Below are 27179 nucleotides of genomic sequence, written 5' to 3'. Positions count from 1 at the left end.
TGCTACATGTTTGTGCACTCTACAAGTCTCGTTAGGTTCCAGTGCTTACAATCTACCCGTACATTAATATGATTCCCACCCTCTAACGAGCTATGTTCGTTGCGACTAACACAAATGCATCCTTCTTTCTTTAAGATTCGTTTTCCTGCCTAGGTTGACTACAATTAACATTGAGGTTGATTACTTCATTCTACAAATGCTCCCATCGGATCTTTGCAGAGACAGTTCCCTGATAAAAGTGATTCAGGTGCGTTAGCAAGGGGCAGATTGGCGGCGCGGTTTTTGTGTTCCGTGTCATGTTAGGATCTTACGCACGACAATTTTTGGTTCGTTTAGTGCCAGAACTTGTTGAACAGTTCCATGAACGAATCGTAGATCATGAAGGTGATGGCCACGTCCAGGCAAACGCGGCTTAATCGTGGAACCGTACCCTTGTAGAAGGCAAGAGGGCCTTCATTTTTCCAAATCTGAACAGCACAGTCAGCGGTATTTTTGTATCTAGCGGCTTCCAGGCCTTGCATACGGGTCTTGACGACGTCTATGGGAGTATTACCAAAGACTGATACAGCACCAGCTACCGCACCGAAAGCACCAACCATCAGCTTTGGTACTGGTTTGGATTGATCTCCACCTTTGTAGACTTCCTTCAGCGACTCCATGACGTAGAACCGCATGGCTTGATTCGAACCCTGCTTCATGATAGTTGCGGTAAGTCCCTTGTACACACCGGAGAAACCTTCCTGCCGGACAATCAATCCAACTCCGTGGAAGAAACCCTTGTACCGGGGATTACCACTTCGCTGATCGTTGATGAATTTCACCTTCACCGTTTCCATCGGTGTAACAGCTAGGATTGCTTCAGCTACACCAGCTCCGAGACCAGCCAACAATTTACCCGAAGTGCTCAGCTGGCCGTTGGGTTCCATGAGATATCCTTTGAATGTCTCGAAGGCGCCGAACCTAGCGAGGAAATATTTTATTATTAGATATGTTTCCAAAAAACTTCAGCTTAGAAAAAGTTCCTACCTCACGGCTGACTTTGGTATCGATCCATAGAGCAGTACGCTGAGTCCTCGGTACAGCCCGAAGAAGCCATTGGTCTTGATAGTTTTCTTCACGCAATCCACGATTCCGTTGTACTGTTTGGTGGCACCTGAAAATTGAAACCAACGCGAGTTAGCTCTTTTTCTATTCTTGACAAACGAGTTGTCTATCTTACCCTTCTCGTCCAACTGAAGCTGTGTCTTGACGTATTCGGTAGGGAATGTAATACAAATTTCGATACCGCCGGTAATTCCACCGGCAACGATTCCTTTGATACCGGTACCACCGCCGGCTGCTGCCGCGGCACCGCTCTGCTCCATCCATGGTCTTCGACCGAAGGGATTGCGGAAGCTCTGTCTGCTCGTGGGTAAACAGCTACGATCCATGGCTGTGATGGCGGGTTTAAGGTGCAAGGAACTGTAAGCGAACAGAAGTAATATTTGAATTATTCGTTTCTTCACTTGGTCCACATAATAACTTGACAAAAATAGTGAAATTGCACAACAAGATAGATAAGCAGTTATTATACATCGATGCGACCCTCCACTACTATGTTAAGGAGCCTGAGATTGAACCTACGATCTGCTGCTTAGTAAGCAAACATGGTCGCCGCTGGGCCATGGAGTCCCCCATATCACTACATACAATTATGACAACAATCAATACGAAACTAACGATTTTAATTTGGCTCAATACTTGACTTCCCTATTGTGCCCAAGCAAACGATTAACGTACCCCATTCTAGTCGAAATTCTAGAACTACACAATGTTTGTTTTGATTGGCTATGAAAGTTTGACAGATAAAATGAGGGGATAGTTGATTTTCCTATGTTTCGATTAGCTTGGGACCGAAGAGAGTACCAGAGCTTTGCCAAAAAGTTGAGCATGTTTCTTCGGGACCTTCAAGTCTTAGAGTTACCTCTATGATTACGATGTTTGCGAACACATTGATTTTGTATTATAAGCGAACCCCACACGTATCAATATATTGACGCGAAGGGGAATTATTGACAATAATATTAATTATGTGAATACAGAATTATTGTCAATACCGATGTATTGACGTCAATATAGAATGTATTGACTATACGATTATTGTCAATAAAAGCAAACGTGTAGGGTCCACTATAGACATAGACTAGTGCTGCCAGTTAAATAATCTTGAAGTAATTTCATAATATAAAGTAGAAAATTAAACTTTTTCTCAAACCTGGCGAATGCTTTTCTATGTCTAGAAGAGCAACTCCAGTTGAGTGGCCTTCACATTTGTTTGAACGAATTAAATTGGTAACTCTTAAGAGTTGATGAGTAGTTGAATGCCCATGGCGAAATCCAAACTGCTCATCTGCAAAAATTGAGTTCGTATTGATGTGAAGCATCATACTATTAAACATTATCTTTTCAAAAAGTTTATTTATTGAAGAAAGCAAACTTATTGGACGGTAGTTAGATGCTTCAGCTGGATTTTATCCGGCTTCAAAATTGAAACAATTTTGCATTTTTCCATTTATTGGGAAAGTATGCCAAATGGAAACATTTGTTAAATAATTTTACCAAGAAAGACAAGGTACTCTCTGGGAGTTTTTTTTATAAGGATATAGGGCTTTCATATTTTGAATCTTTTCAGTTATGGATTTGACTTCCTTCAAATCAGTCCCCCAGGAATCCATCAACAATATTTTCCCGAGAGAAAATATTCAGATAATCCCGAGTAACTTGATTCTCAATAGGACTAGTAAGACCGAAACTGAAATTATGGGAACTCTCGAATTGCTTCGCAAATTTCTGAGCTTTTTCCAAATTTGTGAACAAAATTTTTACCACCTTCTTTAAGCGCTGGAATAGGCGTTTGAGGTGTTTGGGGTTTGGAACTCGGGTCTAATTCCAAAACATTATTTTCAAAAGTTTTGTTCCCCAGGGCAGATAATCGTTTTTTTAATTTGTTTTTGCGAATCCCACCAGATAACTTTCATGGCAGGATCGCGTGGTCCTTGGCGGATCAAGAGCTGAAGATCGTCTTTTATTAAAATTGTACTACTTTGTAGAAATTTGTCATTACGCGCCAAGTGACCAAGAAAAATCGAAAAATTTAAATTGACTTCTTCCGATTTGAACCAAGTTTGAAGGACAAGTATATTTAGCTCCAAATTTAAAAAATCCATATTTTTGTGATAATTGAAGCACCCTTTTGGTCAATGAGTGCATTTTCTATTTTTTGAGATTTTTAAGAACAATCGAACAATCGTTCCACTTCACCGAAAATTCCGACTAGAACGGTCGATCTTTGCTAGAAGAGACGACTTTTTGACGGTGTTGTCAACGCCAATTTTGATGATTTTTTTTCCTCTAGCTTACTTAAGGGTCCTGTACACCCCATGGTGGTGCAAAAGGCCAACGTGAAAAACTTCCATCCTGGGCGGCTGCTCGCTTTTGCCTTGACCTGGGCCCAGGTCAGATCCCTATCGACTTGCTTTATTTCCTTGTTGAGGCTCCGCCGCCATGACCCCCTGGGGCCGGCTCTGTTGCGATATCCTGCCGGATACCAATCCAGCGCTTGCTTGCAGATTTCGTTTCTGCCCCGTCGAAGTGTGTGATCGACCCACTTCCACTTTCGCTCTCGAATTTCTGTTGCTATCGGCTTCTGATGACATCGACGATGGAGCTCGGCATTCTAGATCCAGCTGTGAGGCCACCAGGCACGAATTATATACCGCAGGCATCGGTTGAAGAAGACCTGCAGCTTCTGAGTGTTCTCCGCTGATACACACCACGTTTCGCTGGCGTATAGCAACACAGATTTCACGTTCGAGTTGAAAATTCGGATTTTGGTGCGTAGAGTTATCTGGTTTAAACTCCATACGTTTCGTAAACTTGCAAAGGAAGCCCTAGCCTTCTTGATTCGTGCACCTAGGTCGCTCTTGGTCCCACCGTCCGACGCTATTTGGCTGTTAAGATATTGGAAACTTTCGACCTTCTCCACTGCTTGCCCCGCTACCGTGGTCTTGTTGACGTTGATGGTGAGACCCACCGCAGAGGAGCGTTCGGCTAGGTCATTGAGCTCACTCTGCATATCAGAGCGCCGTTGTGCTAGTAGAGCAACATCATTAACCAAATCGAAGTCATTGCTATGCCAAAGCAGCTCACGGTTCGGTACAGGGTCAATTGCACCCACCATGATCTCGTCGATTACGAGGAGGAACAGCAGCGGTGATAGAATACATCCTTGTCTCACACCAGCGACTACCCGGATAGGGTCAGACAAGGCTCCGTTATGTAGAACTCTGCACGTGAAAGCCTGATACCATAGAGGTAACTCTAAGACCAGAAGGTCCCGAAGAAACGTGCTCAACTTTTTGGCTCAGCTCTGGTACTCTCTTCGGTCCCAAGCTTATCGATGCACCCCTCGAAACATATAAAAATCCACGAACCCTCATTTTATCTGTCAAACTTTCATAGCGAATCAAAAAAAAATTATGTGGAGTACTAGAATTTCTGCTAGAATGGGGTACGTTAATCGGTTTACTTGGGACAAATAGGCTAATCAGTAGTGAGCCAATTTAAAATCGTTAGTTTCCTCCGGTTGCTGATACTGCGCTTCCATGAGGTTGACGATTTTATCCGGGACACCCTTGCGTCTCAGGGCACCCCACATATTCTCGTGATTGAGTCGGCCGAAAGCTTTTTCGTAGTCAATGAATATCAAATAAAGGGTCCCTTGGAATTCATTTACCTGCTTCAGGATGATGCAGAGCGTGACAATATGGTCCACACAAGACCATTATTGATGGCATTATTGATGGCCGTTCACGCTGCCACCTTCTGGAACGTCCGCAGCGGGAGTCTCAAGTTCTTCAACGAAAGACCTTTTTACCGCTGGATCTTCAAGTCGGCGCGTGTTGAACCATAGAGGTAACTCTAAGACCACTGGGTCCCGAAGAAAATCATTATTATTTTTGGCTCACTCAGTACCAGAACAACGGTCCCGAGTAGTCCCAAGCTATTTCTCTCACCCCTGCATGTTCTGCATGAATCCACACACCCCTGATGTTATCTGTCAAACTTTCATAGCGAATCAAAACAAACATAGTGTAGTAATAGAATTTCAACTAGAATAGGGTACGTTAATCGTTTGCTTGGGACCAATAGGCTAGTCAAGTAGTGAGCCAATTTAAAATCGTTAGTTTCGTATTGATTGTTGGTTGAACCGTCGCTCGAGTCTCTCCTCCCCTCGCTGGATCCGCGCCATGCGTAGGCGGATCTCACCGATTAGAATGTTGATGGTCAGACGCGATGTCGCCGCTGCGTTTATTCCGGACATCAAGATGGCTCCGTCTCCATGTTCGGCTGATGCAGATGTGTTCGATCTGATTTTCGGTGTGTCCATCACGGGAAACCCACGTGAATTTGTGCACTGGCCGATGGGGGAAGAGCGAACCCCCGATCACCATGTCGTTATTGCCACAAAATTCTGCAAACAGCTCACCATTTTCGCATTTTCACCTCGAATACCAGAGTATAGTAGTACCTGTCCCGACGGCACTTTGTGTTCTCCAAAGTTTAACGAACTTCACTCAGTTCCAGGATTTCTGGCGAGTTGTGCCCGTTGTTGCGAGTTGTTGACGCTGGACTAACGTCAATACATTCCATGATCCAATTCGTGTCCGTTGTTTTGCGCTAAAAGTCGTTGCCGATCAGTTCGATGTCTTTATCTGTTGGTTTCTTGAACAATTATAAAGGTTTCAGAGACAGTAGGTGGTTAGCCGAAGGTCTCCTATCCGCCGTGATACGGTTGCCACCTTAGGTATAGCTTCCGGGGAAGAGCATTTCTTATTCAGCCGCTGGATGCCAGTCAGACGCTGTCTGAGCCACACCTCCATGGTGAACAGACGCTCGGGTTTGCTCTTGCGCAAAGCATTATCGTGTGTGTGACCATCTCAATTCATCTTAAAGCATAACAGTGCTACCAGAACGATGGACGATGCATGAAAATCTAAGATTTAGAAATTTTACATATTAAAGATCATTTCGGTTTCTTAGAACATTCAATTTTTAAATCTGTGTTAGGGAAAGCGCATTTCGCAGGCAATCGATGATAATTTGAATTATCATAGGAACAGTTGCACATTTGTGCAATTTTCAATAGTGACCTTTTGATAAAGTCTTAATTTTAAGAGGTTCGTAGAAAAATTTCCTATCGATTGGCGTATTAAGAATTAAAATGCATCATCTCTGGATCAAAATCAGACCACTTTCATGCCACGACCGAATTTGGTTTTTGAAATTGCACCCCCAATGTTGCCTTAAAAATACATGGTAGGGGAAATGCAGGTAATGTCGGCCTAAGTGTCCCTAATTTGGACCCATACATAAATTCAACAATCGACTAAATTTTCAATAGCAACCAAAAATATCCATTACTATCGTCCCAATATCGCGTTCATCTAGATAAATTTGATAAATAGCAGATTTTTAGCGATGGGCCCAATCTTAGATCCATAGGCCAACATTAGAGACATTTCCCCTATGTTAGAAACTAACATCCGATTGATGACCTTGACATATGTCTAGAAAATAGGATTTAAAAAATTCATGGTGGTCATTAAAAGGACCGTTTTGTCGTGATGGTTGAGTAATGCTGAGCTATTAGCTGTGAGTGTTCAACACAGATGAGGCTGGCGAGCTGTATGTTGTTTGGAACGAGGGTGACGTGCTTAGCATAGACGGCCCACAGCGACCGATCAGTAGCGGTGCGGCTTCTTCCTCCTTCTTCGGTGAATAGACGCTCATGTGGGCTCTGCAGCTCGCTGCTTGCTGGCAGCCTTTCGTTGTGTACTGGAAAACAATGTTCAACGCCACGCGACGAAAACACTGCTACTGATCACCACCACACACGGTTATTGAATAAGCACCGTTCGGCTAGACCGGATCGAATACGATTTTGAAATCTGTGTTAGGGAAAGTGATTTTTGCAGGCAGAAAAAAATTTGATCATCATTGCAACAGTTGGCTATTTGTGTAATTTTCAATTGATAAAATGTTCGTTTTAGCAGATTCGTAGAAAAATTTTTAATCGATTGGCTTGTTTTCAATCCGCTATTTTCGAGTTATAAGTGGTCAAAACCTGACCACTCTTCGTAACGCGGTCGAATTACACCCCCAATATGTTCCCGAAAGACGTAATCCTACGTTTTTAATTGGTACAAATCGGTATAAAATCTCAAAAATCGGTATTCTGAGAAATCGGTATATCTGGCAACGCTGCTCCCAACGCTTCCAAAACTCAACTTATAATATTTACACATAATTCTAGAGCTTCCTTTTTGAAACCTAGTAGTAGTCTCATAGTCACTATGAACAGAGTTCCAATTTCTTGGTCAAGTGAAATATCTTGGATTAGTACTTGGACAAAAAATAACTTTTCAATATCACATTGAGGGCATTCAAGCCAAATGTAACAAATATGTAAAATGTTTGTATCCTCTTATAAACAGGACATCCAAATTTTGCCTGACAATAAACTTCCAATATTTAAACAAGTTTTTATACCGGCCATGCTTTATGCTGTGCCAATATGGTCTAGTTGTTGCACTATCAGTAAAAAAGCACTGAACAGTTCTGAAAATGATTTTGAAGTTGCCTCCATGGTACAGTACTACCATAGAGGTAACTCTAAGATCAGAAGGTCCCGAAGAAACGAGCTCAACTTTTTGGCTCAGCTCTGGTACTATCTTCGGTCCCAAGCTAATCGATGCACCCCTCGAAACATATGAAAAACCAATAACCCCTCATTTTATCTGTCAAACTTCCATAGCGTTTCAAAACAAACATTGCGTAGTACTAGAATTTCGACTAGAATGGGATACGTTAATCGTTTGCTTGGGATCAATAGGCTAGTCAAGTAGTGAGCCAATTTAAAATCGTTAGTTTCGTATTGATTGTTGATATTACTGAACTCTACATCCCTTCTCCGCTCCAACCAAATTGTTTTTGATTGTTGGCACTACCGAGGTACATAGAATTTCGAATGTTGAGACTTTAGAACAAATGTCCATCAAAATAATTAATAATTTCAGGCAAATTCGTTGCAATCCTCAATTGCAACGATTAATTCTCGTTACACTTAGATTAGTATGTATTAGTTTTTCGTTTTAAAACGTCAATTATTATACTGACATGCAGGTTTAGGAAACCTGTTTAAAATACTGAATTGCCGAGGCAGGAAGAATGTAAAAACACGTACAGTGGTGGCCTTTAAATTAGCACAATCGGCCGATTTTCAAATTTTTGACCATATCGTAAATAACTTTCTTAAGCACGCCATGATTTATTGGCAATATGGTTGAAAATTTCAAAACTATAACACTTCGCTAACGACACGACCTTGGACACACAATATAGTGTAAAAGTGATAACTGAGTAATCATATTCAGTTATGTCATCTCCAATAGTTAGCAATATTATTTAATAAAAAAACTGAAGCCAATTCGTTATTTGAAGTGCATCTTACTCATTATCTGTCAATTTAATGGGCTTCGCAAATGCAGCACGACCTAGACGATGTAATCTCCTTCCCGATTCGAGGAAAGTCAGCATCATCTCTTCTCCCTATACATAATCAAACCACACCACTATGGTAATGACGGAAGCCGATAGGAGCGCTCGCTGTCGGTCGACCGTAGACGCGTGTTCATCAAACCCCTTCAAATGCAAATCACTTTCATTGAAAGTCAAATGTGTGATAACAACATCGACGACGACGACGACGATGCAGCATATAGGGTACATATGTACATACGCGAGAGCTTTCTGTGTTGTGATTCGTGTGAACTTGAAGTTTGGTCGATCGCAATCACCACGTCGTGAGAGTAAAAGGTCTCTAATGTCGTTTTCGTTTTTGCGGTGTAGCACTGGTGTAGTGTAAGCAGGAATAAGCGCGAGTCTTTGACAGCTCAACATCATTTGTTTGTAAACAAAGGTGCATCCTATATCTACACCCTAAAATATTTCGGTGTACGGCAGTGTAGCACCGGTGTAGCTACACCGCAAAAACGAAAACGACATAAGGGTGTATTGGTCATCGATCGGGCCTACGAAATTGCCATTACCGGCAATTTTGGAACGTTCTGAAGGTTCTGAACGAGTGCCCATCGCACCTAACTACGGATCGGTGCACAGTGGGTTAAACGTGAAAAATCACGAATTTAATTGTTTTCTGATGCGTTCAAGTGTGTTCAGAAGATATTCATAATTTGATGTTTTTCGAATCTTTTGGTATATGCACCTTAAGTTTTTCTTTTTTTTTCTCTGTTCGGAACCTAACACCACTGCGACCAGTAAGTTGATCTATAGTAGTATATCCCTTGTCCTTAGTTTGGTGCATCGTATTACTCCATCACTATTGAGAAATGATGAAGTATTCGATTTGTTTACAGTTGTCATTCTTGCATTTATCGCAAGGTTCCGACTCTAATTGAACGGTCCCGCTATTTATACCCTTCGGAGTGTTGAAACACCCTCCAAAGGCGCGCTCCTTTGTCAGTCAAAATTGGATTCCTTAGTAACAAAATTAAGGAATGACACCGGTAATGACCATGCATCAGAACCCTAGTCTTAACCACTTCAAACTAGGGAACAACTAACAGATGATTAGGAATCACATAGATGAAGACTAACTAACTCATTTTTCCTTGTTTCAAGATCATCCTCGGTCCAAGCAACCCGAGGACTTATCACTATTAACAAGGCATTAAAGGTAGCCAGGACTAAGATGTGTTCCTTTGATTACTGAAAAATCCTGTTCTCCTAGTTTGAAGTAGTCAGGACTAGGAATCGGTGTTACATCTTACATCCCGTAACGTACCACGAAAAGGTGATCTACCCACGTTACGGAGCTAAGTTTTTCTTAAGGAGCAAATGTAATTCAGAAACTAACTACTTTTTTATTTCAACGGGTATAGAGTATATTTTATCCGCAATGGTGTAGAAACACATCAGGTTTCCATAATTATGTTTACCTAAATAGCGCCATATATAATCTTGATTCCCTTTATACTAAAACCCACCTTGTCAGGATACTAACGGATACAAATGATCACCATAACGAATAAAATTCGTTTTTCATGCTTTCAAATGAAACTTGTTGCAATGCCTGCGCAGCCACTTGCAACTAGCTTAGTTAAACAATTTTGAAAATGGGCTTTTTTCGCTTAAAAATCGATATATCTCTCTCAAACAGGGATGGAAAATCATTTACATTCATTTCATGCATTCATTTACATTCATTTGCCTCTAACTTTTTTCATCAACAGAATACCGTTAAATTATATATGAAGCTTTTGTAGCGTTTTATGTTAACTACAACTTTTGTAAATAACTTAAATATGAATCTCTTATGCATGATGAAATAGAGCTGGCAGAACATGTTATTGTTTTTCAGTGAATGCAATTTACATTCACTGAAAAACAATGGTGGATTCTAATCGCTCTGATTCATCATGCATAAGAGATACAGACTTGAGTTGTTTACAATAAATTTAGCTAACATAAAAGCCTACAAAAGCTTCAAAACCTATTTTACGGAACTTTGTTGATGAAAAAAGTTAGAGGCAAATGAATGTAAATGAATGCACGAAATGAATGTAAATGATTTTCCATCCCTGCTCTCAAATAAAGATTTAGCTACTTGGTGTCTTCGGCACAGATGTGTGTTTTATAACTTATAATATTTTGCAGAACATACCGAAAAGATATAACGAAATTAAAATGTAGAAAAGGAAAACAAAACTGAACAAGCTCAAGTCATGGCAATTTATGTTTTGAGCAAAGTTGCTTGAAATTATATTTTCTACAGCTTACCTAAGAAAATCTACTCTCTATCTGTTGAAATAGTAAAAGTACAGTTGTACCTTAAGAAAACCTTAAAGTGTAAACTCATAAAATAAATCACATAACCAGTGGAAAATATCCATGAGAATTTCACATAACTTTCATGTGATCCCATAATTGGAAATTGCACCACTAAATCACATGAACGTTATGTGTCCAATGAAATTTATATGATTTCTCATATAGAATATCTTATGCTATGTGATATTCAGATAACAACCATTATTTTTGTTATTGGAAACATATTATGTGCGTTCCTAATAGAAACTAAGTGAAAACTTTTTTCAGTGTATATTCTAAACGATGCGAAAGTTGAAATAGTGAATACCTTCAGAACAAACTTAAACGCCAAAATGTATACTTTCATTAGAAAACAATTAAGTTCATGAATTGTTGCTTTCAAACCACTGTGCGTGAGTGGTGATTAATTTAGGCAGAAAAACCAGTTTTCAACAGCTTTTTTTTCCTGTTTGACGTCAAATGGCGCGGTTATTGAGAGGTATAATGGGGAATGTGTACGTTAAGAGAATGTTTGCAACAATATTGTAGTGCTCGTTGTCATTGATGTTGTCGTCAGGAGGTATTGCCTTGTTGCAAGTCGATACAGTATTACACGGTTAAACCTTGTCACGAGTGGGATCATTTGTACGTAAATCAGATGCTTTGAGAGCCGTTAGTCGTAATTGAATGTTCAATTTGCGGAAATAGAAATTTAGAAAAAGTTGTTGCATGTTTAGTACACTAACAGTACATGATCGTTAAACACAAAGGACAGGTCCACTGTAATTACTTTCAACATTTTCTAGAAAGATTACAGTGGACCATTGAGGATAGTTCTACAGGATTAAATAACTTCGAAAACAAATAGGGGAAATGGCTTTAATGTTGGCCTATGGTTCTATATATTGGGCCCATCTCCTGTTCTTAAATTTTTCATTGAACAATGCGTCATCCGGACACTGGAAATGGATATTTTTGGTTGCTAGTTAATCATTGTCAAAAAATGCTGTCCTTCGAAATTAATGCATGGACACTTAGGCCGACATTAGGTACATTAACCCTACAAACTCTGATTTTAAGGAAAGTCTGATGAACCTCCCTAACATGCTCTACTCGGATGTTGATCCGGAGTTCTTTGACAGGAACTGTTTTTATGGTCAGGGTCAAGAAATATCTTGAAGAACAGTACGGTATTCTTCACTAGTGCCAACGTGTGAGTCAATTGGGTTCTTTAAGGGTATTGAGGTTAATGCATATTCGTAATCTGCATTAAAAATGGAACCCAAACCCAAAATTTCATCCATTTTGGTACACTAGAACTATTTTAAATAAGTACGATTACATTTGCAAAAATCACCTTATTAGCGCCCCTCGGTGTCACTTTGTATGGGAGCTAGCTGTCAGTTTGTCAGTTTAGTGTCAAACAGTGAAGTTATTATTTTGCTTTAAATCTTGATTTAAAAATCGAGATGAAAGTGTGTGGATTCGAAAAAAACACATCGCTGTGCTCAGAAGCAAAGCTCTTTCAGATGATATATAAAAACCAATACATTGTTCAAAATGAAAGAACCCAATTCAGATCTGGAATGCCGTCCATCGTTAATCAACAACTTTGACTTAGGATGCTTAATTTCGAAAAAAAAAGGATTAACAATCATATAGGCCACCCTCCAGTTTGATTCATAACCCCAAAATATAAGTCTGTGCTAAAAACTTCTAGGGACAGCCCAATGGGGTTGTACGAACAGTTGACGTACGACTAGGCTCACATATGTTAACTATTTTGATCGAACGTTTTTTGAAATTCCCCATATTAGTGATTTCTTCCGAAGTGTAATAATTGATCAGAGCCCATTTTCCGTTTATTACTAAAAAGATTCTCAGATTTTCAGTTCATGTGTAATTATTCTTGTGTTAGAAAATATTCCAAACTAACTCTTTCATTGAAAATTGTGGTGGCCGGCCCTGAAATGCGTACTCAAAAACATGAAGGGTTCGACGGAATATTCAACCTAGTATTGAAAAACCTCAACCCGAAGGTTCACTATCTTCAACAAATGCTAGGAACTGCACTACTTTCTAAGCATCTGCAAGACCTTTCAGCGCTGATCAAGCTGTTTGAGAAACTGATCCTCAACCGCCTGAATAAGTTTGTGGAAGAACACAACATTCTCCAACCGGAACCGTTCGGGTTCAGGAAGGGGCACTCGACAAATCATCAGCTAGTACGGGTGATAAATAACATCCGAAGTAACAAGGCTGTATCCAAGTCCACAGCCATGATAGTGTTGAGGAAGCGTTTGACAATGTCTGGCACAATGGGCTTGTATAAAAGCTTTGTAATTTCAAATTTTCTTTGCATCTGGTTAAAATAACCCGTAACTACCTTCAAACGGTCGTTCAGGGTATCGTTGTATGGCTGCCTTTCAAACACGTTCTCCATCCCAGCAGATGTTCGCAAGGAAGTCTTTTGGGCCCTTTGCTTTACAGCATTTAGACTTCGGAAATTCCTCCCCTCGGAGACGGTTGCGTATTCTTCCTTTTTACAGATGATACCGCAATAACCGTCAAGGGTACGATGCCTTGTGGAATAACAAACAAGCTCCAATGGTGCCTCGACGCCTTTGCTGATTATGCCACCACGTGGAAAATCAAAATCAATGCCTCCAAAACACAAACAATCATGTTCCTCCATCGGCAAACGCCTATACTTAAACCGGCTCCCTCTTGTACTGTAATCTTGGATGGCACAAGGGTTGAGTGGTCCGCCGAAGTAACCTATCTCGGAATGTTGTTTGACGAAAAGCTCCTATTCCGCTCTCGTGTAGAGAAAACCGTAGTCAAATGTTCCGCCTTGGTTTGGTGTCGGTATCCGATGATTTGCCGCAGATCCCGCCTCTCGAGGATGATTAAACTGGCAGTCTACTAACAAATTATAGCACCTGCGATGTTCTACGCAGATCCGGTAAGGGAACCATGCGCTCAGACTAAGAGGAACAAGATCCAGGTGGCTCAGAACAGGGTCTTAAGGATGATCCTCGATCGTACTTTTGACACTAGAATAACGGACCTCCACCAACAGATTTCTCCAAAAATGTAAATAGTAGTTATGAGTAGTCTACTTTTTTCCGAATTTAAAACAAACCAATCCCACCAAGGTGGTCATTCTCTAAAACAGGCATGATATGATTAGGAACTTTAAATAATAATTAAAAATTGTGTTTATAATAAGTGCAGGAGGAACAGAAGATAAACTAGTATTTTCTCGTTGTTCGGAGTTAGTGTACGAACAATGTCCCCGAATTTCAAGTTGAAGTTGGATCCCTTAACAGTTCATGGAAAAAAAAAATGTCGAAAGACTATCTACTAAAAAAATAAAAAAGTAGGTTCCGAAGTCAGAAGCCAGATTTACGAACTTTAATTTAGTGCTGGCGATACAATATAACGGGTTTATCTAATAAAAATTAAATATTTAAAAAAATCAGCGGTAAGCTACACCAGATCAGAAAAAGAACAGAATTCATTTCATCACCATGCAATGTTTTATGAGCTGTACTATTCAAACAGAAACAAAAATTACTGATTCAATGAAATTCGGGAAATACAGGTAGATTGTTATCAATTATCTCGCATGTTTATAGTTCACTGTGGCATAACAATCATCCATTCATATATCAACCAACTGCATTTATTGTTTGATAACGCCAGAAACTCAAAGCTTTATTTCTCAACTACACGCCCGTTGAAAGTAACTCAGAGACTGAGTCAAGTTAACTCACTCCCTGTTTCCCCACACACATTAAAGGGGAGTTATTAAGTGCTATGAGTAGCTTCACTTTTTACGAAACTGAGTATAATTTGCATGAAAAAAAAGAGAGAGTAAACTTGACTCAGTCTCTTGAGTTACTTTCGACGGGCGTGTGGTTATCTTACACTGCACATAGTGGCTCGACAAATGTTGCACCTTTCTTCAAATTCGAAGATAATGGACTGATAACAGCGTGTCTTGTGCAAATCAGCGGTTACTTCATGACCGAAAATCCACGTCTCATCTATCATCAGCTGTAGCTCATCGACTAGTCGTCTACTGGATGGCTGGTTGGCTGGTTGATTGTAGCCCAGCAACAGTACCACTGAAGCACACGGGCGACAACACTTTCGCGTTCACAAATATCGTTAATTGACCCGGCCATTAGGTCACTCAATCAAACGAGTTCTTTCCTCTGTTGAATGTGGTGTTCTAAACGCAACGGTGTTAAGCGGTCCACAATAATCCATCGCATTTCCATGAACGATTGTATATTTATCATCTGCCGTAGCTGTTATGTAATATGTAGCTAGGTAGTTTAATGTACCTTTACGAATTCCAATCGTTGGATGACCTTCAGCCACCACCATATAGTTAGAGCGGTCATTTTTTGTTTTCTCGTATCGACAGACCAACTAATAAACAATGAGCGCGAAATACAGACACTATAGGTTGGGCCACCTAACAAAAACAAAAACAGCAATACACATTCAAAAAGCTTCCGATCGGATTACAACAGGTGAGCAACCACAAGAAGAAAAAAAAACATTGAGTCACTTACAATGTGTGCAAGGTAGAAGGCAGCTTTGCGGATTCGGATATCTGGTGGGGTGAGGTGATAATCGCACGGTGACTATGACGACGATGTGCTACAGTTCCGATGGCCTACTAAGACACTAAACTACTGTGCGAAGCGGCAGCGAGAACCGCGACGACTAGAGATACGTCTACTCCACGTAGCAGGCTATGAATGACTACTGCCTCTCCGGAGCCATGTCATGGGCGATCCTCGAGCTCACGAGCGCGTGTTTTGAAAATTTGCTTCGAGTGAAGCGTATGGGTGCGCACAAAGAGACAACGTGTGTGATGGTGTGAATAAATGCTGGAAATGGTTTCACTTTTTTCCACACAACGCTCCCGCGAACGCTGTTGGTCTGTAACTAGTGCGGTTTGATTTAGAATACACTCAACGATTGAACTGAAACATGCCTTCGGATGCACTTAAATGCATTAACTGGTTTGACATATGAAACGCATTTCACTTGGTCAATTATTGGCAACAGTGCTATTTGGGTGGAAATCAAATATTTTGCGAGTCAAAAGTCATGTCATATGCGATGACTCTCCATCCATTTGATTTGCACGGAGAGTCACCTCACTAGTGACAGAGAATCACACGAGTCGAAGAATAGGAATGATTTTCCAGTTACCGTACGTTGATTGTAAAGCGTGCTTGAGTTGGAATCCGGGACCACAGTTTATTTTATAGCTTCTAGTCTAGCAGTCTAGTGGTCGGTTTTTAAAGTTCTCCTCTTTCAGTACTGAACATTTCGTTACGGTTCGTGAAGTTATATAGAAGAATAAAATATAAGTTATATAGAAGAATAAAATTAAATCCCTGGTTTTTGTCCCAGGTGCACCCCTTGCCATCCCTCCTCAACGGGAGTTTGGTGATCAACCCGGTTCGTACCTTCCTCAAAATTGTCATTTGCTCGCTTTCTACTTTCTATATACAATTTTCAAACTGCTGCACTATAACGGAACTATCTATACTTTCATCTCCTCATCTATCGTAGAAAATGTCCACTTTAAGTCTGATATTTGACATTAAGCATCTCCAACTATTGAGAATCTGGTGTTAAAATTAAAAAAAAAAAATATTCGTGTACAAACAAACTGCATAATTCGTTGCGAAATAGCCTAAATGTAGGCAACTAGCATAAGATTTTCATATGAAATCAGTTTTTTAATATGAAATCGTTCATGTTACCGAAATATGATTTCAGATTCGGATTCAGCGAATAAAAATTATGTTAAATAAGTTATTTCACCAAACACAGCGTCAGAATAAATTCTGATATACTGATTCTGATAGGAATTTTAAGAACAGTTATAAGGTGCAAATCTAAACACTTTCACAAAATTATACATTTAGTGCAATAGTAGAATGCATCGTTTGATAGGAAATTTTTTTTAAAAGTACTATTTAGATCTACTTAACAAAAGACTGAACAATTTATCTTATAACAATATCATGAAAAATGATTGTTGAGAAACGAAAATTGAGCAGTGTAGTGATCAACTTCACTTCAATGATTAACTTCACCCCGGTATACGGTACCACAATTGCGAAATTTTTCATTCTTGAACTGTGCGAGATTTCTGACATCAATCTATTTTAAAGATCTCAGATTAAAAAAAGAATCATGACTCTTGCAGTCAGACTTGGACTGGGACAATATTTTAGGGTTCTGCCACTTCAAATCATTGGCTAGAGAATTCAGATGTCAAATTAGTTGAGGAGAATTGTGCAGGAATTTTAGGGATAATTATAAAGGATTTCCAGGGGGATTTTGAATGGAATCTGATTAGAAATTTCAGGTAAGTTTGAACAGTATTTAAAGAAAATTTTAGTAAGAACTACAGGTGATTTCTTAGTTGTTCTGTAGATGATTGAGTAGAATAGAATTTCAATGAGCATTCTAAGGGTATTCGGAAGAGGATTCAAAGTGAATTACCCGTACCTAAGTAACATTGCAAGTTTTATGATGGTTTTAAAGCATGCTACAAGTCTAAATCATGCTCTACAGAACCCTCATAAAACCAAGATTGTTACTTGGGTAAGGCAAACTTAGTTGTCATAATACTGAACCTTTCATTTTCATTTTGCAGCGTTTGGTGCGGCAATGGGAGCGCAAGTCAACCCAAAGCCGAGGATAAAGGAAGGGTAACGGCTGAATAGTCTATGCGGACCACTTGAACGCTATGTGAAAAGGAAGGGATTGAAGAGGTTGGTTATTGGGGGGTTTTGAGGAAATGACACATAATACTAGATTTGTGCTGCAAATTGTAAAGAAACCGAAAATCTATCTTCCACTGGTTCATTATATATACCAAATTGATATTTTAAAGCAACCACCAAAATAAACAGACAATATATGAAAAGGCAAGTTGCCAGTTGCTTCAAATGCTAGTTACCTCCCTAATCGAACCCCCGCATCCTAACTCTTTTGTCAATCTACTTAATGTTATTAGGCTGTCTAAATTTTCTTATTTAAGTTCGTTTGATGATTATGATATTTCATTAGTCTAATTTAATAAATTATTGAAATCTCTAATTCAACTAATCAATCATAACCCATGCTTTATTATGTACTTACATTTGTGCTTGTAATCTAAAATTAAACGTGTTTCAAGTACTTTTGATTTTGACCTATACCTATACCCAGGTGACACCTTTAAGTGACTAAAATGCTTAACTTTGAAGTTAGTTTCCTAGCTGATTTTTAAATTATATATTGTATATGCTCCAACTACGCTCACACGTTTCCACTATGTCGTCCCACAAAATTACGTATGGATATGTCACAATAGAAGCACATATAAGATAAGTTACAATACCATGTACAAAAATGGTGTTAAACATTGTTCCCTGAAGCATTGAAAACGACAATGAAAGCTTGTCACGCAAGTGGAAGGACCAATGTTGGGCACTTTCTGAAATATATCAATAGTATCATTCCCGTGCAAACCAAAATAAATCGATGTGTAAAAATAAATAAAATAAGAGTGATTTGCGGAAAAAAAACCCGCCAGTATCGCACCAAACGTCAGTGCCTATACGTATGCGTTATACGACGCGGTTCTTAAAAAAAGGAGTAACAGGTGTGATAATATCACTTCAGGCTAGAACTTAGGTTCTCTCATGCAATGGTTCATCAGAGAGGGGAAGCTCAGTAATTCTCATCACATGCTCATGACGCTATTCTGCCACGGCATGAGCCAACGATGCCGTCACCTAAACCAACCGTCTCCAACACTCCACTACGATGCATAAGATTAGGCACGCCCACCAACGTCCAGGTTAAAAACTAGCCAAGGGGAGGCATTACGCAAAGTATCAAATGTTAAGAAAAAACGTTAAACTCCTGCCACCACTGGATGCGCATCTCCATAGAATAAACCTCGTGGACAGCAACATCTGTCGGTGTGGAAACGGTTACGATGACATCGATTACGCAGTTTGGCAATGAACCGATAATGACGCCGCCAGAGAGCGACTTTTGAATACCCTCGAGGCCCAAGGAAGACCACATTATATCCCTATCAGAGACGTATTGGGAACCAGCGTCGATTTATGTGTTTAAGTTTAGTATAAGAATTTAATACCTTTGTCTTTTGTCTCTCTTTACTAGTTTATGTTTGTTTTGTCCCTGTCCTGATGAGTATCGTCGTCGCCCACTGATCACCCTAGTCGGTCGAACTGCAGACGAATCTAGAACCGCACTACCGTTCATACTGGCGACAACGCTCTGATGAGACAACGAAACCTCACCCCCTAGCTCCTCTCCTGATCTTATGCTTCGATAATGTATCCCTCTAACCTTGGGTAAGCCGCGAGTATTCGGCCCAACTCCTGCTTGACATAGCAATAAGTAAATTTGGTTAAAACAATGAACAATGGATTATCGGCTTCGTAAAGCTAACGTCTTGAGCCTTCCAAATAAACGCACTAGATGAAAAAAAAACACCTCCCGCAGCTTGTGGCACTCGATTGAATGAACACAAATCATCGATTTACTCGTCCATTCAGCTCGAACATGACATGTATTGAGTGGCAGCACGCCGTCGATTCCATTAAGGGTCACCCACATTATGGGTGGTCCTTTAGTCCTGTGCCAAAATTTGTAATCATGGAAGCTTCTTTTTTGACGGTCAGATTTCATCAGTGCATAAATATTATTTCAAGATTTAAGGGGAAGCAGACCGCTCCGAAAAAAAAAATTACGTTTTGATTTTTCTAAAAATATTGAAAAAAAGTATCAAAAATCTTAAAAAATCACATTTTTTCTAATTTTTTAAAGAAAATTCACGTGCAAAAACATGTTTTATAAGTCATTATGGCATAAAGTTTGACTCAAAAAACCACAAAACATCAACTATTCGGTTTTTCTGAGAGTCCAATTTTTTTTTCATGATGGGATAGAAATTTTTTTTTTGCATATAATTTTTGACAAAAATCTAAGATTTTCTTGGATTTTTGATAATTTTTCCCAATATTTTTAGAAAAATAAAAACGTAGGGTAAACGCTCCTATAGTAGCGGTACGTTAGAAGCGCTAGGTTCCTATAGTTGTGTATGGAGACTCAATACACAACTATAGGAACCTAACGCTTCTAACGTACCGCAACTATAGGAGCGTTTACCCTACCGAAAATATTTTTTAATTTTTGGGCCGGTGAGCTTCCCCTTAAGATCAAAATAACATTATGAAGTTGGGTGTGACAAATGATTGTGGTAATCAAACTCATTCGAAAGTGTACTGCATGAGCTATAACGTAACTAAAAATACAACTCTATCGCCATCTGTCAACTTTGTCATCCTTATCATCGCCTGATGGTCCATTGTTATGCTCAACAAGACTTACCAAATTTCAGGTGAGCATCTCGTGTGGGATAAGTGATTCACTCAGTGGAAACTTGTAAAGTTATCAATTTGTTTGTCTGCTCTACATTCCTGTACGTTTCGTTTTGTATAAGAACGGTACACAGCAAAAAAAAAGTTGTTGAATATTGCACCGAAACAGATGCCATATTTCGCTGTACGATGTAAACAGAATTTTCAAACAAATTTACATCCATGGCTGTAATATCCCGACCAACCATTCGTGAAACTTCTTCAAAGTTCTTTAAACAAAAATAAAGATTAATGTCGGTAATTCTTTACTTTCAAGTTTCTTTGATTTCGATGAATAAATTTAAAAACCTTTATTGATCGACACTTACATTTAAGATTATTTCTTTATCGGTCGCATGATAGTTATCTATAAAGATGCCATACTAAATTTCTTCTAATTTCGATGTGTCACAAGGACTATAGTTTTCTTTATAAATATTCATCTAAAAATATTTGAATACTTGATACCATCGTAACGTTGAACTTTGGCGAAGAACAATAAAGATAGCCATAATCACCTTATTATCGTTTAGCATCGCTGGGTAAAGAGAGTTTGATACACACTAGATGACAGATGGCAATGTTTATATTAGTTATCGACAAATTTTGTTCTTCATCATGAGAAGCATGATCTGCCGGAAAATTAATGGAAAGACTGATCGATGGCCACGATGATACAAATGTTTGCCATTATAGTAGTTTAAGTTTAGGTCGATACGCTCTTGGCCATTTCTTAAGAATCAGCGATAGCAAGCGTGGTAGAATGCTCGGCATTTTGAACCGAATGAGGGAACTTGATCCTTTGGTTATGGATATGACAAATAAATTTTGAATTCATGCTTTTTTTTTTTTGTTTATTAATTTATTTGATAAGGCTCAAACGAATTAACTTTACAGAGCCGATGATTCTTGGTCACTATACAATACATCTTAAAACTATAGTCAAAAGGTACAACACAATAAACACTTTATCTTCCGCTATCCAAAAAGCCTCCTCCATCAGAACTGGAGCCGCTTCTAGTAGTTTCATTGTATGGCGGTTACGCCAACGAGGGTCAGAGCGCGTCCATTGCAGCAATAGACGCAAAACGTGGTCAGCACTCACACACTCATCACGAAACGGTTGCTTTCCAAATTCGATGACGCATCGACCGAAAGAACTGCTGATGAAGAACAATGAGGAGGACCACACAATGGTTGCTGCCGAGAAAACAGACGATCGCGTGGCACACATCGAGAGTGGCCTGCTTTTGTCGACAGCCGAGTAAACACTGGAACCACATACTAGAGTGTGATTTCCAGTCGTTAATAAGCTCATCAACAGTAGCTGTAGACCCGAGGATCAGCTACCAACAAAGAGCTCATTACACCCTGGATGGCACGGGATTGAAACTAGCAATTATGCAGATAAAAAAAAATCCAAAAATATCAGTACCGTGTATTGTTATTTTGATCTGACAAGAGAAATCGATATTTTGATCTGGCAACACGAATCGATATTTTTACATAGGTAATGATTAGTAGCAACATTTTGATAAAGATGTTTATAAATGATTCACGATCAGGCTTTTAGCATCTTTACATTTATTCATTAAATGGTGACGATCGCTATCGATTTTTCATATGAATGTCGATCTTCAACGATATATCGAAAATTAAAGAAATTTAACGAAATGGTTGGTCGGGATTGTATCTGTTTTTTGTTATTGTAACATCAATATTCGAAACATCAGCAAACATTACGCTGATAAATATTTCAAACTTTTTGCTGTGTAAAATGGTTCATGGACGTAGTCAATGGACATAGTCATAGGCCGAATACAAATGAATTATTACCTTCATGAGTGCTACGGACAATTTTCAAGAAACTTTTCATGAAAACTACAAACTTTCTTGCCTTTGTTTACTGTAAAGGCTCGAAATCCAGACACTTATACCAACAATCAATTCGAAACTAACGATTTTAAATTGGCTTACTACTTGACTAGCCTATTGGTCCCAAGCAAATCGATTAACGTATCCCATTCTAGTATAAATTCCAGTACTACACTATGTTTGTTTTGATTCGCTATGAAACTTTGACAGATAAAATGAGGGGTTCGTGGATTTTCCTATGTTTTTCTATGTTTCGATTAGCTTGGGACCGAAGAGAGTACCAGAGTTGAGCCAAAAAGTTTAGCACGTTTCTTCGGGACCGTCTAGTTACCTCTATGTTTGGTATGAGAGAGTTGAAGCTTTTCTCATTTTTTAGTTATCACCCGTTAGGGGCTGTCACGTAGACAGTTTTTTTGAGATTATTAAACCCCACCCCCTCCCCCTGGGTAAACAATCGACCATACCAAATTTTTAAAATTTGTATGGGTCGTGGAAAATTGCCAACCTCCCCCCCCCAAATAACTACGTAGTTTATGAACAGCCCCTTAGTTGCAATTTCAGGGTCAACATATTCACCCCTATTCTGTATTTCGTTTCGAACGAAATTCTCATACAAAAAAATATTTTTTTGTATGAGAATTTCGTTCGAAACGAAATACAGAATAGGGGTGATTATTTTTAGTGTTAAGGTCACTTCGAGGGTCACTTCTTAGAGCATTGTTTGGCAGGGGTTTTAAATAATTTTGTTGAGGAAAGTCAATTGGATTCAAATCATCCGTTTTGTACACGCAAACCAAAAATCTATTACAATGAATGTTAGTTCCAGTTCCTATCATCCTCTGTTCATGAACATCGCAACGAATGTTAGCAATTGACCATGCAGGCGATGTAATGGTTTTTTGTCTTTTTTTATTTCGTGTTCCATCTACGCTTTCGACTATACCAGTAAGCTTGTAGAACGACGCACATTGTAGAACATTGTAGAACGACGCACACACTTGTCTCGAATCTCTCCAGCAGAAAAAGCATACGAAGTCGAGCATTTTTATTTCGTGTTGCATCTACGCTTTCGACTATACAAGGTACCTGTAAGCTTGTAGAACGACGCACATTGTAGAACATTGTAGAACGACGCACACACTTAACTCGAATCTCTCCAGCAGAAAAAGCATACGAAGTCGAGCATGCATTGCTCATCCTTTTATGCATCAGTCGATGGTGGTTCTACATGGTCATAACACCGGGAACTTCGTTTATTTTCAACAAAAACATCTGAAGGCCATTATTCTGTCAGTATTCCAAACATGTTCAACTAAAAATTTGGCCATTGATCATTCTATTATAGACATTTTTATAAATAAACCGCATTAAAATAGAAATGGAAACTATGAAAACACCAGCCAAAATAGTTTAGGGTCCGAAGGGCTGGTATAGATTACCCAATTCTAGAACATACATTTAGTGTTGTCATTGTCATATGTTGGTGAATCATCATATGGCGTAGCTGAAATCTTGACGTTATCTGCATTTCTGCAATGATCACTTTTCACGTATTGTTGATTGATACCTTTCCTTGCATTCGACGGATTGGTGGAAGGAATAGTACCAACAATCAATACGAAACTAACGATTTTAAATTGGCTCACTACTTGACTAGCCTATTGGTCCCAAGCAAACGATTAACGTACCCCATTCTAGTCGAAATTCTAGTACTACGCAATGTTTGTTTTGATTCGCTATGAAATTTTGACAGATAAAATGAGGGATTATTGGTTTTTCCTATGTTTCGAGGGGTGAATCGATTAGCTTGGGACCGAAGATAGTACCAGAGCTGAGCCAAAAAGTTGAGCACGTTATTTCGGGACCTTCTAGTCTTAGAGTTATCTCTATGATAGTACTGTGATGAACCATTTTTTTGTTGGTATTTTGTGGCTGTGGACAGTTTGATATTTAGTCATTCGTGATATGAACTGTATTTGGAGTCGATTTGCCACACTTATTTTCCACAGGCGCTATTAAAAATTTTGAGCCTGATTCTAGCTAGCTAGAAATATTGGTTTTGGAAAGGAATGGAACCATATCCAGCGCTGTTTTACAGAAATCTCAATTTTCAATCCGAAAATTTCGCCTCACGACATTGGTTCATCCGCACCAAGGGTACCAAATTCACGCCGGAGAAAACGTATGTGGTAGATTTTTTTTTTCATGTCATGGATCTTTAATTTTTTCCTATGTCTGTGATTTTGAAAAAAAAAACTCAGTTTAACATTTCCAAGCTTTAGTCGCTTGCTTTGAGCTGTTGACGGTGTCGATCACACTATCGATAGTTTTTTTACTCGATTAAGTTATTGTTCGGTGCGCTTTTGTTGTTTGTCTGCAGCTCGGTAGCTTTGTGGTTGCCGTTGAAAGCAAAAATTTGATGAGTTGAAATAAAGAATACCATAAAGTTCAGATTTTACAGTGGAAGTGTGACATCCACCATGTTTTTGTAAAAGCATTGCAAATCCCGTTCAGATGGAAGCAATTTACCGGATTGCGGAGAGGAAAGCACTTTTCGTAAAGTTCAAGTCTGAAGAATCTATGCGCTATGCATTGCTGCATGACCCTGAATAATTAATTTTCCATTATGCTGATGGAAAGACAGTCGAGGTAAGCATGTCGCATGCGGGGGTTAACGTTCAATATGTATGATACGAGTGTATGATATGCCACCTGAAGTTCACAACAGAGACTTAGCGTTGATGCTGGGGAAATACGCTAAAGTTAAACGTGTCATTCGGAAGAATTTCCCATAAGAGCTGCGCTTCGACATGTCCACTGGTGCTCGTACTGGAGTACGTGGTGTATATATTGATGTGAAATAGAAAATTCTCACCTCGCTGCATTTCCTAAATCGGAAAGGGAATATATTGTATGGTAGGAACAAAAACACGTGTTTTTTATGTAAGGTGGAGAGGCACCGGATGAAATTCTTCCGGCTCGGAAGCACCCAGAGTGGTAGCAGTTTGGATAATAGTACGTATGCAGGGGTGGTAACCGGAGTGGAAGCGATTGGGGTGCTCGATGAAGAAGTGAGAAGTGAGAACAAGCAATCGAAAGCCAGGAACAGCGACCACAATTTTTCGATTACCGGAGAGACGAGACCTACTTAGCAACAAAAGGACTGTGGAAACAACAGCAACGTTATTTGTATACTTCAGACTAGAGATGATCGGGTACGGGTATTTTTACCCGAAACCCGACCCGTACCCTACGGGTTCGGGTCGGGTACGGGTATTCAAAATAATAAATTTTCGGGTACGGGTACCTAAAAAAAAATATGTCGGTTTCCGGTTGGGTAACAAAATAAACGAACATGTCGGGTTCGGGTAATATTATTTGCATCTTACCCAGTCGAAAAAATATTGATTCCACAGTGAAACCTATCCGCGTATCTCAAAGCTTGATTTGTGGTTACTTGCTATTCGAGCTTCCTCTACTTCGGATGAGCGAACTTTTTCAGTGAGGAGCAACATTAGACGCTAGAAGAACAAACCTCTCACCGGGAACTTTGAGTACATTGACATTCGTTCACACGAATAAGCTTTTTTGGCCTATCGGTAATTAATGTTTACTCTCATAATCACTCCTTTATTTGAAAAATACTGAATACGAACGATAACTCGAAAATAAATATGATGTTAAATAGTTTTAATTTTTGAATAGCATTTCGAAAATTTCAGTTCGTGTCGGGTACGGACGGGTATTGAGATTTATGATTTGTCGGGTACAGGTTTTATAAAATTTAACCGATCGGGTTCGGGTCGGGTAAAATAGGTTTCAATTTATCGGGTTCGGGTATTGAAATTTCCCTTGATTTGTTTTCCGTTGATCTTGACTGGTACCAATGCTACCGACGCCACACCTGTACCCATCAACTCGTGGACCGGGGAACAACGGGTGTACTTCCCTTCCGAAGGAAGGCGTGATCCGAGATTTTACCCAGGCCCTTTGGAGTGAGAGGCAGTCACGCTTACCAGTACACCATAAGTACCATTTACGGTCACTATTCTTACTATCAAAGATCAGGCAGCAGGAATTGAGAAAAAGAAATACCGGTTGAAACTTCATCTACAAACAACGGTACGTCTCTGTAATGCAGTTGTGACAGTTGCAGACAGAATCCTCAGCTTTTAGTGACCACCATGAACCATAGTTCTGTACTATGTGTAAAGCAATTTCAGTGAATGGTGTGCGCATGTGGTATATGTGAGCTTCAAACTGCCTCCAATACATATTTGCCCGGTCTGCCTATGAATGTTGTAAGGTTCCGTAAATCAAAACATTGCTACGTATACACATACCCGAGTTTATGTTATGCTATCAGTATTGAGCATACATTCAGTCTTATGCAATGTTGGTACATATCGATTTTCGTAGCAATATTGAAGCATTCCTAAAACACTTGTTTCGTAACATGTAAAAATGTAGATTTCATTTTCTGAAATTTGTACTAACTACTTACCTTTAAATACTACTCCGGCCCAAGTTCACAATGTCGTTTTGAGTAGATGTATTGTATTCCGCAATACTCAAAAGAAACGCAGTATGTGCGTAATTCTTTACAGTTCACACAAAATACGCTCAACACGACACAAAAAGCCGTCTGCCAACCCCACAAGCAAACTTAAGGCAATTATTGTACAAATAACATCGAAATCTAACTATTGGCCCGGCTGATATGTGATGGACGAAATGGGATTTTTTTTCGCTGATCCATAATATGTATATTTTCTGCACTGATGAAATTAATGCCTACTATGGTTTTGTGAGTTCTAAAATTGTCCTGCTACTGCACAACTTTCTGATCTGTCCTGTTCCGGTGTTGGGAAACTGACTCAAAATATTTAA

General features: G+C 39.4%; 1 protein-coding gene across 2 annotated transcripts; it reads right to left on the bottom strand.

Moving 5' to 3' along the window:
• On the bottom strand, positions 1-27179 carry sea (scheggia). 2 transcript variants are annotated; one of them, XM_065222768.1, is made up of 4 exons: positions 26794-27179; positions 1220-1461; positions 1027-1153; positions 1-960 (listed from the first exon to the last, which is right to left on the bottom strand). In XM_065222768.1, the coding sequence occupies exons 2-4, from the start codon at positions 1428-1430 to the stop codon at positions 333-335; spliced, it is 966 nt and encodes a 321-aa protein (XP_065078840.1). In that variant the 5' UTR covers positions 1431-1461; positions 26794-27179; the 3' UTR covers positions 1-332. The 2 variants fall into 2 exon arrangements, with proteins under 2 accessions (XP_065078840.1, XP_065078839.1); XM_065222767.1 differs by lacking the exon at positions 26794-27179 and adding an exon at positions 15519-15726.

This window comes from Ochlerotatus camptorhynchus, unplaced genomic scaffold, assembly GCF_037179485.1.
Source record: "Ochlerotatus camptorhynchus isolate MF236.1 unplaced genomic scaffold, CSIRO-AGI_Acam_v1.1 ptg000177l, whole genome shotgun sequence".
Classification (NCBI taxonomy): domain Eukaryota; kingdom Metazoa; phylum Arthropoda; class Insecta; order Diptera; family Culicidae; genus Ochlerotatus; species Ochlerotatus camptorhynchus.
Note: the sequence above shows the minus strand (reverse complement) of the source record. Positions and strands in the feature narration are given on the sequence as shown.